The sequence below is a fragment of the Aulonocara sp. 'chitande type north' Nkhata Bay genome, linkage group LG8 (assembly GCF_057382095.1).
Source record: "Aulonocara sp. 'chitande type north' Nkhata Bay isolate Kocher_YH1m ecotype deep benthic linkage group LG8, A_spYH_male_GT1.1, whole genome shotgun sequence".
Lineage (NCBI taxonomy): Eukaryota > Metazoa > Chordata > Actinopteri > Cichliformes > Cichlidae > Aulonocara > Aulonocara sp. 'chitande type north' Nkhata Bay.
The window spans coordinates 9,949,338-9,963,416 of record NC_141351.1 but is presented as its reverse complement, the minus strand read 5'-3'; the positions used below and the strand labels follow the sequence as shown (position 1 = coordinate 9,963,416).

The 14,079-nt window shown below is 42.0% G+C and overlaps 1 protein-coding gene across 2 annotated transcripts in view; it reads right to left on the bottom strand.

The window, feature by feature from the left end:
- capn15 (calpain 15) overlaps nucleotides 1-8,143 on the bottom strand; it is a 43,779-nt gene extending 35,636 nt beyond the window's left edge. The window contains exon 1 of one of the 2 annotated variants that reach the window (XM_086303392.1): nucleotides 7,829-8,143. Coding sequence is in view for 1 of the 2 variants with exons in the window: in XM_086303391.1 (XP_086159517.1) it covers nucleotides 3,493-3,671 (179 nt within the window). In the remaining variant the exon portion in view is untranslated. Of the gene's footprint in view, nucleotides 1-3,492; nucleotides 4,508-7,828 lie in introns of those variants that run through there. The other variant, XM_086303391.1, reaches the window with a different exon arrangement.
- Between the last annotated feature and the right edge of the window lie 5,936 nt (nucleotides 8,144-14,079).

Here is a 14,079-nt window from a genome sequence, read left to right as displayed (position 1 = left end):
CACAGAGAGCACAAAAGACAGTTTGTGCCCCATTAAGCTGCCGGAGGCACACACAAAACCCCTCTCCAAAAGTCATTAAACTCTTCTCATATATGTTCAGTTTTTCCTTCATTTACTTTACTCTGAAATCTCAGTTCCATTACAGATGTGAAAATACTAGCTTACTTACTCAAGCATTTTTACTGCAGTAACGAGTAGGTTATAGACCAGAGTAAAGATGTAAATGTCCGGTTTGCCAAAAAAATAAGAGGAGCTGGAAAAATGTGTTAATTCCAGCTGTTTACAAAAGCCTATTTTCTTTTTTTCCTTTTTTTTTTTAATACCTCCAGCATCAGAAAGCCTTAGAATCCTTCCATGTGCGCTTAGAAGGAAGAGAGTTGTACACAGTTACACACTGGACAACAGTCATAACCTCATAGATTGGGATCTAAAGTCACGTACACATATGGTGGATGCTTCAGGCTGTGATGCCTGGGTAAGAATGTGTACACACATATTTACAACCCAATCGTGTGTCAGTCAATAGTTTCCTTCACTCTCATTGGTAGCTGCTTGATTGATTGATTGGTAATTTATTTCAACATGTGAACAATATACAAGTACATTTAGAAAAGAAAACAAGAGAGAGAAAAAATACTATACAAATTACAATGAGTAGCCTAAAGTTTGAGAAGAGTTTGTAGACAGCCCTTAAACAGAGTAATTTTGTGTATTTCACGTCAGACAGTTGAGCTTATTCTGCAGAGGTGCATGGATATCAACCTGCATGGAAAGAAGGCTGCGGGTGCTGGCACAGCTAATGTTAGACACACTCAGCAGACTGATCAGTGTACAATTTCATGCACTGGGCTGAACGCCACATTTCACATTCAAGCCGCATTTAAAAACAATCTGATTATCGAAGAATGTGATTAAGAGACTCTAAATCCAAATGCAGAGACAACACTTAACCACATTGCTAAAAGTGTGCTAAAATGTTTCTGTCTTCTGGCTTGTTTTCTTACTTTCATCCAAGTCACTTAGTCTGACATTTTTTTCCTCACATTTAATGATTAGTATATTAGTCCCAAAGACTATCAATAGATCTGTTTCCTATACCCTCTTCAATTATCAAATTAGCTACCAATTTACAGCTGCCATGTTAAGATGCATGTGTACCTAATGCAGTAAGTGTCACTTGACGCGCCATCAGATCTCAAACAGTTTATAACATCATGTGGCTACTGTGGCTAGTTCTGTCACCCTCACTGAATTTGAGCTGTGAGCCACATTAACGTCTGAACGACAGAACGCCACTGCTTTAAAGGATTAATGAAGCCAGCAATGCTATTAAATGTCCCATTTTGGGAGTGTGCACAAGTGCACTTATGTTGCACATCTCTGTGTGATAAGTGGGCTGTTATCATGAGTGAACCTTCACAGCTGAGGTGCTGAATCAAGGCACACAAAAACACTTCCCAAAGTCAATGGGGTTTACTGCTGGACGCAAACAAACTGAAATTACTCAAGGACAAGTCTCTTCATGCAGTCTCCAAGGTAGAGGGAAAAAAGAAAGAAAAAGGAGGGAAAGAAAATGGTTTATAGGGCAATATATTAGAGAATAAAGCGTAAGAGAATTGCTGAAGTTTAGCTGGGCTCATGGTGTACTGTTGTTTCTATATTTCATGCTCTGTCACAGCTCAGCAAAGCTTGCCTAACGTTGTTAGGCTCACACAGTGGTGTGTACATGGACAAAAGACTGAGTGAACATGAGAGAGAGGGTGAGTGGGGTAGATGAGAGAACACGTTCAAGTGGTACGGCAATGTCTTTCTAAAACATCTATTGTCTGTGTGTGCGTGTGTGTGTGTGTGTGTGTGTGTGTGTGTGTGTGTGTGTGTGTGTGTGTGTGTGTGTGTGTCCCTCCATGCCTTCCAGCAGCAGACAGAAACGGACTGCATGCACTCGACTGACTGAGAGTGTAGTCTGATTGGTGCTGAAGGCACAGTCTTGTTGCTACAGAGATGCACAAACAAAAGATTCTGCTGAATGAAAAGCAAATAAACTGTATGATGTCAAACTACACTGACAGTACGAGCCAGATTTAAGTTTTAATCATGAATTCAGCAATATTTACGGAGCCATGCTCGAGCCTGGGCATTGAAAAACACGCCTGGTTCCTTATCTTGGCCTACAACACTCACAAAAGAGAGCCTACATCTCCAGACTTCTGCTTCATGGTTAAATAAAACAAAACAAACAAAAAAAAGAAACAAAAAAACCCCAAGAGAACCTTGAAACAATAAGACAAGGAAGCCTTGACAGACTTAACTGTTAAACGTGGAGCAACTGCAAGCAAAGCATCGACAGCAGTGGGCAGGAATCAAGAAAGATGAAAGCCCAACTGGAGACTGATTGCTGAATAAATAATGACATCCATTGTGGGGAAATGTGATCGGCCTCTCTGAAAATCAATAACTAACAACCAGACCATGATGCCCTGAGTGACTCAGCAACAACTTCAATACACTGCAGACGGTCGATATCAACTGCCTGTTCTTGTTCCGGGAGACATGACCTAAAAAAAATAAATAAATTTTAAAAAAGAGGGAAAAAAAGGCAGGAGGAAAACTGGAAACACTTCTAAATAGGTTTCTGTGAGGGCGGTTGGGAAGATCAGGCTTTGGAAGAAAGTCAGTCAAAACTGCCAGATGTGCGGCACATTCAAAGCTTCTCACAAACTCCTGTGTGCCGCTGTTCTGACAGCGAATCAGAGATTCAGAAGGCACACACCAGAACAATGGATTAATGCAGCCTTTCTTGCAGATGCACTGAGTGAATCTATCTTATTCATACAAAAAGGAATAGCGTTGTCTCTTCCACAAAGGAGTTTGTTCAGCTACACATAAACCTTTCTCAACCCAAAACTCTGAAAAATCTGTGTTTTACTCTGAAAACTCACAGCTATGTTTGACGGGCAAACTGAGGAGCCTCTAAAACACAGAAAGGGTTATTTTGTGGGTCAACAAATAGATATCCATGATCACACTAAATTCATATTTTAATTAATCCTTTGGCAGGGTTTCATTGCATTGGTTTCACTGAGCCTAGGTCATTCCATCTGCCCATTCAGTCCCCTCTGCCCTGCCTCATTTGCAGCACATACTGTACAGCCGAGCTAGGAGGAGGTGGGATTTTGTTTGACAAATCCGGCTTAGTCAGATTTTGGGTGCATCATAGAAAAACATCAAAATGCAGGCTTTGATTAGATAAGCTTTGATGAGACAGTGGATTTGATCCATAGCTGAGGGGTTAGCGAATCCTCAGTAAGCGTTTCTGTAAGACTATAAAAGAGAGCGCAGCACATTTCTTAAGCCAACAACGCAAATGAGCAGCATCACTCAATTGCAAAAATTAAATACCTCTTTAAGGCTGCCATTAACTGCCCCCGACCCGACCCGAGTGTGCTCAATGTGAGAGAAGTGCTTGATTGGTTAGACAGCGCTGCCCCTTACCTGCGCTCTCGATGAGGCAACGGCTGCTGCTGCTGCCGTGTGATGAAGGTGGTACCCCACACGGGGCTGCTGTGGCTGTTCCTGAGCCAGCCCACAGGGGGTGACGAAGGGTAGGGGGTACTTCGAAAGCCATGGTCCGACTCGGTCTCTGCAGTGAGAGACGAGGCTGAACTCCCCATCACCACGGAGATAAGAAGTTAGTTTCTAAATGTTGTTTTTTCTGTTTTGGGGGTTTTCTTTCTTTGTATTTCCCTAAAGCACCAAATATGACAAGGGATCCACTGTTGCACCCAGTTGGGCACACAGGAAGCCTTCAGAAGAACACAAACAACCCTTATCATGTGGTCTTTGCTTCCCGTTGGCAATTTTCAGCTACGAATATGAAGAATTTCCTCCTTCAAATAACACCAAGGATCCCTCTGGGAAAGAAAGTATTTATAACAAAAAAAGAAAAGAAAAAAAACAGCAACAGGATGGCAAATAGAAAAAAAAAGAAGAAGGGTACTCAAATGAGTTTAACTTGCAGGTGGCCAAGTATCCACAACAGGGTGGAAGTTCTCAATTCAAACAGTAAATTGAGGCAAGAAGCGGCGATTCCAATGGAACAGCTGGCGTCACAGAGGAGAAAATACAATTTTCTCACAGCAAAGCCTTGTAATTCTCCCTTTTGTAGACTTTAAGCTTGTAACACTCTCCACCAAGTCTTCCATAGTGCCACTCATAATTCCTTGCGTGTTCATTCTCACACATCTCCCCAGCCTGTGCAGCAAAAGTCTTGTGCTGCTTCCTCTTCCTTTCACACATGCTCGGAAAAATGTCTCAAAAAAAAGGAAAAGGAAAACGTGTGCACGTAAAAGTGTTCACTGTCTTAAAACTTTGCAGCAACAAAACCAGACACCTCCAAAAAGTGTTACGTTTAAGATAAACTCGCAAAAGGACACCAAGATGACCCCACTGTCCATGAAGTTAGCTGATAATGTTGCAGATTAGTAGTGGCACAGATGATGTTGTAGAAGGGGCAGGGGGGGGGGGGGGGGGGGGGGGGGGAAGAGTCACACAAAAGTTATTTGCAAGAAGGAAATCAATGCATCGCATTTCGTGGGAGCAGTGTTGGCAACACTACAAGTATGCAAATAGCCAAGTGTCCCCTTTCAGACATTCAGTCTGACTAACAGCTGCTGTGGAGGTTTACCAGTAAAACAGCCCAGCTGCATTTCTCTCACAGGAGAAAACATAATGTTTGAAAGCGTGAGGAAGGGCCATTTCACACAGATCAATTCGGAAATGTGCAGAATCCCTGCACTTCACGTGAATTAAATCTCAAAGCAACACCGGCCACGGGCGTGTTTACCTCAACAGCTGTCACAGCACGAACATGTTTACAACTCAGTTTCAACTTTTGAGCAATATCCAAGTAAACACCCGAGAGCAATGCTCCGTGTCATGCTGCGGTGCTGTGCCAGCACAAGGACTGGAGATGATCCTAGATTCTTCTGTCTGAGAGTCACAGCTTAATTTCTGTCTGATCCCACAGCCTAGGCAGGCCACTTCAGTTCATCATCTTGCGCTCGGATTTATGCGGGGTTGCCAGTTTGTCATAGCAGGTCTATGCATGCGAAGCGACACAGGGAAAGGAGTATCCCCACAGCCACGGCGTCAGAGACTAACTACATTTGCATGGGTGATTTTAGGAGTATCGACAGTTTGTAAACACCCCGGTGCTCCCTGGTCTGCTTGAGCTTTGATAGGCATCAAGTATTAGCTGGTCGCTGTGCCCACGGGTCGCTCGCATGGGATCGGATCCGTAGTTTGGCTTTACGGGTTCGGTGAACGTCACACTAAAAACACACGCGTATGTGAGCTTTCAACTAAGTCCTGTTAGCATAACTGCAAAGCGTTACTCATTTGAAAAAGAAAGAAAAAAGGTGATCAGTTTCCACAGCGGTACACAGGGCCATGGAGAGTAATGTGCATGAAGCAGGAAGCGATCCGCAGGCTTTGGGAGAAGCGTGAATACCCGAAGATGTTTCGTTCGTCCAGGCAGGAGAAAGAAGAAGAAGGAGCACTCGGTCGCAAATTTCACCATCTTCCGCCGGCTCCACTCCTGCGTGCGCTCATCTCATATTTCCAGCGTTTGGGATGTTAGTCGCTGAGCCTCGCTGCCTTACATCAGGAGACATCCTCGCCCCGGTCCCGTTATCGCCTTGGATGTGAGCTTGTTCGCAGTGTAAAAGCCGCTCCTCCCCATAATGCTTCTACATCTGGGTCCCGCTACGCGTTCCCAGCCTCCCATGCTCCCGTTATGTATTTTTCCATGTTTTAAGTCTCCCTCACTGATAGCCTGAGCGCAGTGGACGAGGATGCAATCTCCTCCAGCGGATTACTGGAGTGTCGGTAGAGCGCAGGCGCACTGGCCCTGGCGAGCAGAGCAAAGCTGGAAGGCTGCGTTCAAGAGATTTAAATAAACCCCAGTAGAGTCCAAGCTTTAGAGGTCTCGCTCATTATTGTGAATAGGAGCGACGTTAGTAATGAGTGTGTACGGCAGCACAGGGGCAAGATGAGGCATGCCAGCCGTAGGAGAGCACGAGAATAAGAACAATACACACTGTTACAGCTGTCTAGCCTAAATGTTATGTGTTTTTCTGTTGGTTTCCGGAGACAGATTTCTCCTTTGGTCACTTGCAGGCAGAGCACTGAAGGGTTAAAGCAGAAGACAGCGGTGACTGCAACACTCATCACTGCTCAACTGTCCCTGCACATTACTGAGATAAGCCTTCAAACTTCCCCCACTGCTCTCTTCCACTTCATGTAACTTTGCTGCCCTCATTCCTGATCCCTTCCTCTATCTTTGAACTCAGTGTTCACCAGCAAAATACACACATGAAAACACAGGAGTGGCCAGAACATTAACAGGCTCAAACCACATCTTTTTTTTTTTTTTGCTTTTTCTCCATTTTCTTCTTTAATAAAGTTAAGTCTACCTGAGCTACAGATCGTGGAGAGACTGACTGCATGGCCAATTATCTGTCTGGACCTCAGCTTTTTGTAACTGCAAGGGTGTAATCTTCATGACTCCTCAGTGGAATGTGTAAAGACATAAACTGGTTTGTCTGGAAATGTTCCAATTACAATTCCAGTGAACAAGCAAGCCTACAGTATGTAATGCAGCTGCTGATGTAGACTCAAGTCCAAGCTCGACACCGGAGGGTGTTGCTCAAGACCAACTGCTTCTCGCGGAAAGACGTAAACAGGGAGCTTACTGTATTAGTAATACAATTCCATTTCCAAAAATGAAACGCTGCTTACACAACAACACTGGAGTGGTTTCACTTAAGCTCACTGAGTCACACTGACTGAGACAGGAGAAATCATCATCACTGTAGTACTGTAATAGATAGATGGGTTACTAAAGAGTGCAGATCTGGCAAAAAAGAGAGGGAGAGGGAGAAAGAGAGAAGGGGTAAGAGAGGAAGGAGTCAAGGGACTGCAACCCTTTGTTATGGGTGCACCTGTCCAAGCACCACCTGTTCCACTGCAAGTCAGCACCAACAGCTGACACAGTTAGTGCCAGAGAGCGAGAGACAGAGACAGGGGTGAGAGAGATTAGGTTTCATTTCTAATCTCCAGGGACCCACTGGGAAAAAAAAGGGGAAAGGAGGTGGGATGTGAGCTGATTTTCACAGTACATTGTAAACTGTCATTTCTACACAACCCAGCGTGTTCGGGCTGACACTATATTTACTCCCACCAGTGAACAAAGCACAGCAGGAATAATTAACCCTTCATGATCATTCCAGGTATAAAAACAAAACACCTTTTATTGACACTCTAACGACAAAACTTCAGACTATTGCCACAGTCCAGGCCTCAAGACACACACACACATTCGTAATATTGTCCAACCAGCTGGAGTGCCCACGAGCAAGTTAATGTGTACCCCAGGCTGCAGTATGTCTGGTTCCTGCCTTATCTCCCTCCCCTAACCCTGCTGCCCCAAGCAGGCAGGGTTAAAGAACAAATGTCAGCGCTGTTATGGGGACTTAATGTCTCTCCTTGTGAGGTGAGGTGAATAAACTCCGACTGTTAAATACACGAGGCTCTCTCACATAATCAATCTATTTGTGTCCAAAGTGTAAGCCTGCCAGCTCTGTCACTAAAGCAGCCAGACGAAAACTCTGAACAATCCCATTGAGACGAGGACACAGCCGCCTGCTGCTACTGCCGGGGGGAACCTTACACACAAAGACACTCTTATTCTCAAATTTGGCCGACATTACCGACCCTCCCTGACATTACCCCACTTGGTGAAGTACTCTCAGGCACCGGTTGTTCTTACCTCGTTTCGGCTGAAGAGGAATTATTCCCGTTTTCAGTCGTCTGTACGTTAACTTTTCACAGCCATGGAAACGGTAAGTTCTCCCCCGGTTTTGTTCTTCACTCGCCGAGCTTCCCGGTCGTTAGTCAGCTCCCAGCTCTCTGCCGTCGACTCATACCTAACATATCTGTGTCAAACACGCGTATGTGCGCTTATTTCCACTCCGTCGTGTATTATCGATACTGATGCGACCGCGTCGGTTTACCTCAAACAGCTCGGAGAGGAAGGAGGGGGGAATTCTAAAGAGCAAACAGCGATCAAGTCGTACGCTAAATACGTACCAAGGGCTGTTATCTAAAGCTAACCGCAAGTAAAATTACGTAAGAAGAAAAGGAGAATGCCAAAATGGAAAACTCCATTTCCCGTGATTAACGCGGATCTTTCAACAAGGATATCCGGGTACGGTCACCGTCGCCTAATGCAAATATGTAATAAAGATATATTTAATGACTCGCTAAAGCGAGTTTACGCAGAACCTTTAAGATTTCGTGTTTTTCTTTCATTTTTTCTAGCTTATACTGTACAAAGGTCCGTCTTATGATAAATGGTACATTTTAATCTTATTAGTCTCGAAACCAGCTAGCGGCACTATATCGCCATCCAGTGGTCAATGGTATGAACCACATCTGAAATTATTGTTTCGGACCGTCGGTAGAAGCCACCCAGGCCAGGGAGGCTAATATTGCAATGCAAAAGATATGATCTTCAGCTTTACAGGCATAGCATTCTGACCACTGCCAAATGAGTGAGTAACACTGATTATCTCTTCAGTATCTCTTCAGGACTATTAGACCAGAGTTGTCAAACGTATGCGAAATAATTTCATCTTAATTATTAAAGGGACATAAAATGCTACACATATAAAGGCTACTTTACATCACTGAGCCCTGCTCTCAAAAATTGACATACATGTCACACTGTCTGTGAAGCTGGATTTAAGAAATACGTGTTTAAAGTTAACGTTTTAAAAACATGTTTAGCGCCATCTTCTGTCAACAAGGAACGTGGTTGGTTGGTTGTCTAATGTTCGAGTTTGTAAAGCACCAGTGCCTATCAGAGGGGAGAGGGACAATATCTGGTTTAATGGGTTTCCCCTCCAGTTTTGTTATTTAAATATAGACGAGTGGTATCCACAGAAACATCAACGGATCCTCTTGTTCATCCGATGACACCTACACAGACATGTCGGGAGCAGAAAAAGGACCTCTCATAGATCCTGAAAGGGCAGGTTGCATCACACAATTCATTGAATCAACAGCAAAAGAACACCAAAACTACGCTTCACATCTGAAAAAGATTGTAATGAATCTCCTACTCTGTCTTGTTTCCACCACAATAGAATCGCACGTCCTGCACAGCTCTATTTCTCAATGTGCTTTGAGACCAGTTTTCCATCAAAAATCTCTATTTTCTGCACTATTCACTTGCATACTACACACCAGTCTACTGTTGTACACAACAGTAGACTGGTGGGGGGGAATGTAAGCTACTTGAGGAAAAAAACAAACAGCTAGAAGAGGAAAACCATATATTGAAGCATGAGAACGTGGATATGGTAAAACCTTAACAATGCACACATCCAAGTTGTGTTCGAAAAGAACAGAAGTAATTTCAGAATAAAAAACATCTGGAAGAGATGCAAGAATTGGAGCACAAATACAAAGATCTGGAAGAGAAGAATAATCTTTATGCAGCTACAAGAGATGGACAGCATAAAAAGTCAGCATGCACAGCTGGAAGAAAAACATAAACAGCTGGAGCACATATACCAAATAATGGAGGGAAAGATGCATCTGGAAGTGGCAGAGCTGGAAGCGAAGTTGAAAGATGCACACACAATACATGATACATCATGATCATGATACACATGACTACAAGCAATTTCAGCAAAGCAAACAAATAGAAGAAAAACAAGAACTGCAGCAGAAATGTAAAGCATTTGAGATGAAGAACCAACAGCTGCAGAACAGAAATGCAGCAGGAGAAAATAAAACAAGTGCAAGATTACGAAAAACTGGTAAAAAAGCACAAAGAAGTGGAGGCCAGAAATTCTGAAATACTCAAAACATACAATGAGAGGCAAAATATAAAAAAACAGAGAAACTCAAAAGGACAAGACAGAACAGCTGCAAAATTGTGCAGTGTTTTAGCCGAAGAATAAAATAAATAATGTAGTTTAAAATAATAAACTGTGGAACAAAAACAGAACTCGTGGAACATCAGAAGAAAAAGAAAAAAGCTTCAGGCTCTTCAGATCCACATCAGGCGACGAGGAGGAGGCCAAGAAAAAAAGCAAAGAAAGGAAAGAGAAGAAAAAAATAAAATGGGAGAAAGAGCCGGAGAAAAAGAAAAAAGGCTCCTGGTCCTGGGTGACCAGAAACAGGAAACATTCTGCTGACAAGAGTGCGCACGAGGCTGCTGGGGGTTCAGCAGGCTGGACAACAGTCGCTTCCACATCCCTCCTTTCTCCACCTGGCCTCCATTCCATTCTGTTCCACTTCTCCATCTCTTCCTCCACCTCTCTTAAATCAACGCTCACTGATCTTTCTCTCCATCATCATCCATCATTCACCATATCCACCTTCCAACTGTTAAATAATAATAATGATCCTCTTGTAATTTGCTAAAACTATAAGTGTACTTTCAGGGCGTAGCACCGCGGGAAAGAAGGACACCTTTTTGGGAAATCATAAGGATGGTGCAGCATTTCCAACCTTTCATCAGCCTCTAGAAATGATATCAGTGATGAAGTTACTTTGGTTGATATGGTTGATGGATTTTCCCCATTAAAGAATAGAGTCATCAACATATAATGTACACATCAGAATAAAATGAGAATGTTTCATTTTGATGGTCTCAAATCACTTTAATGAAACCAACAAAAACAACTTAAAACCTAAAAACATACAAACATGGTTCACACACACAACACCAATCTCTGATGTCCTGTCCTCTCATTGTTTCTGCTCAATATTATTATTTCTCCCATTTCAGAATCCAGACAACAGCAGAGAACATCTGGTAAAACTGTGTCTCTACAGTTTTTGGGGGGGATCTTCCTCACATTGTTTCCTGTGATTTCTTTGTTGCTGTGTCTCTCTCTTTCTTTAACAATATCAGTTCTCACTGATGAGTTCTAACCTCGATGTCCAATTATCCTGCACGCCTGAGATTCATCCATTCATCAGCATCCTGCAAAAGTTAAACCTTGTATCTCCTCATCATGCTGTGACAGATTTGTCATGCGTTGTTTTTCATTCCAGCTTGTTTCCACTTGTTCATTGAGTTTTATGGCCTAGTGAGGACTAAATCAGGGATACCAAACTCATTTTATATTGTGGGCCACATACAGCTAATTTTTATCTTAAGTAAGCCATTTCTCCGCGTGATAAAGTGGTAAATAAGTTTAACACCCCTGTATTAGAACAAGAAGCAGAGCTTTGAAATGTCCTTTAAGATGCCTGGAGAATTATTCATGAGGACTACTTAAAGAAGATACAAGATAGCCTGCCTAAGGGAATTCAGACTGTGTTGAATAATAAAGGCGGTCATGCCAATTATTGACTTTGAAGCTTGTTGGAATTGTATACTCTGCATGGTCATGGGCGATCAAGGCTTATTGATGCATTGGGGAGTTAAAAGGCTGCCCCATGTGGTTGAATCGCAGAGACAACCTACTGTACCTCAAACTGCTAAAAAAGTTCATGCTGGTTCAAACAGAAAGGTGTCAGAATACACAGTGCATCACAGTTTCTTGTGTATGGGGCTGACCCCATTACAGTGAACCCATTACCAGATCCTGACAGCTTGGTATTAGGCTTGTAAGGACAGAAATCACTCTTGGTGATGATTATATTATGCATTTCTTCAAGACAAATTTTGTGTAAGTGTACTGTGGTTCTAAACAGACAGAAATTTAGAGGAGTTCCTGCGCTGCAGATCCGGAGTAAGTGGGATCACCCTTAAAAACAACCTTCAGCTATGATTTCTATGTAGCTCATATGTAGTTCACATGTAGCCCACATGTAGTTCATGTAGAAACTATGTAGCCAGTAGACATCGCAGAATGTGAGGTAACATGTTCATGATGGCTAAACATCTAAGATAATGAGAAGTTGAAACTACCTGAACATAGAAACTGGACAACAGGAAGTATCAGTGTATTGTAAACTCTAACTCTGAGTCACACATGGTAAAAGTTTAATTAGAGGTAAATATTCTTCCCATCACCATAAAAAGACATCCCCAAGTTGTCCTTGATCACAGATGCAGATGTAAGCAATGTGAAAAAAAGATCTAATAATTTAAACAGGTGTTACTGAATGAAAAACTATTAAAAACTAAGTACATCCTTTCTGCTTCCATAGGAATTAAGCGGGTAAGTAGCAGCCAGGTGCTGCTAATCAAATGCACTTGATTAACTGATCATCAACAAGTTTGAGCACCTCTATAAGCAGCAGCATTTGGTAGTATATTGGTCTGAAGCATTCAGGTGTGTGTTAATACAATGATTAATACCAAATGGTTAAAAAAAACAAAAAAACAAGCACAGCATATCTGCACGAACGCCTCATACGAACTGTCAAACACAAGGAGGAAGGTTGATGACTTGGGTTTGTTTTTCAGCAACAGCACCTAACCACCTCGCAGTCACTGAGTCAACCATGAACCCTCTGTATCCCAAATGATTCTAGAGTACAATGTGAGGCTGTCTGTCCCGACAGCTAAAACTTAGCTGAAACTGGATAATCCAACAGGACAATGATGTCAAGCACAGCAGCAAATCTACAACAGAATAGCTGAAAGAGAAAAGAATTCTATTCAATCTCCATTGAAATGCTGTGATGGGACCTTAAAAGAGCAGTGCATATACAACTGCCCGCAAACCTCAATGAACTGAAGCAATGTTGTAAAGAAGAGAGACCCAAAATTCCTCCACAATGATGCAAGAGACTAATAGTCATACAGAAAATGATTACTTCAGTTTTTGCTGCTACAGGTAGACCTACAAGCTACTGAACCATGGCCTGTACAAAGTTTTTCACAGGAATACAGAGTCTTGTATAAGCTTTCTTTTTCACCTAACCATAAAACATATAAAACAGCCAATAATTTTGCCAAAGGAATTACAAAACCTAAAGTACATGAAATGAGACTGCCTTTGTTGTTTATGTTCAGCCTGAGCATACTGTAAATTGACTGTAATAAAAATGTTCTATAATTGCTCTATATAGAAATATTCAATACATTTTAAAACCTTGAGTTAGAGAAAGCTGTAGCATATATAATAATACTAATGATGCATTATATGGCATCACTAGGCCCTTTTATATGCCAGCTTCTGTTTCAGTGCCCAGCAAAGTGTGACAGCTTGTGTTTTCTGCTGTCACACTTTGCTAACTAAGACTAAAGTCACTTATAACTGTGTCCTTCCATAACCTCACCCAGCTTGCTGTTCCTGGCAACGACGCATTGCCTACATATAAAAACTGTGATTAAAAACATGATGATTACGGAGGGGAGGCTGATAACAACCTGGTGAAAGATGACAATGTCAATTGACAGTGAAGAACCCTTGACCCTGACGCCATGGCTTCTACAATAAAAAATCAGATTTACTCTTATTTTAAATAAGTATATATTATATGGCATTATAATTGTTTCAAAAACATTATATTGGTGATGGGTCATTATGAACATTAGAACAATTTACTGTTGCTTGACTTAGACTTACAAGTCAGGAAGCCTAATGTGGCAGAGACCATTCTTACAAAACATGTTCCCACTAAACTGAAACTTTGAAGCAAACAAATGAAGGGAACTAAAGAGATTGCAATACTTCAAATAAGGCTGGTTCAAAAAGCAAGTCAGTCGACACAGACTCGTGTTAATTTTTATGGCAGAAATGAACATATTTACAGCCTGATTTTTTTTTTTAAAGAAAGGATATTGGTCGGATATTGATCTCCTGCATTATTAGAGACTTAAACGCTAACAGTCAGGTGTTTCATGTATTGGCTGCTAGACAGTCCTAGACATATTCTAATGTGCTATATAAATGAATTGGAGCTCTGGTAAGAAATATTGATAAATTAGTTGACTTGCTGTGCAGTTCATTTTGGTAACAGATTGTTCAAGAAGTCTGTTTTATATACTGAAATTCTAGTTTTTCTAATAGTTGAGCTAATTAGCAAGTATCTGTGCCTGTACAC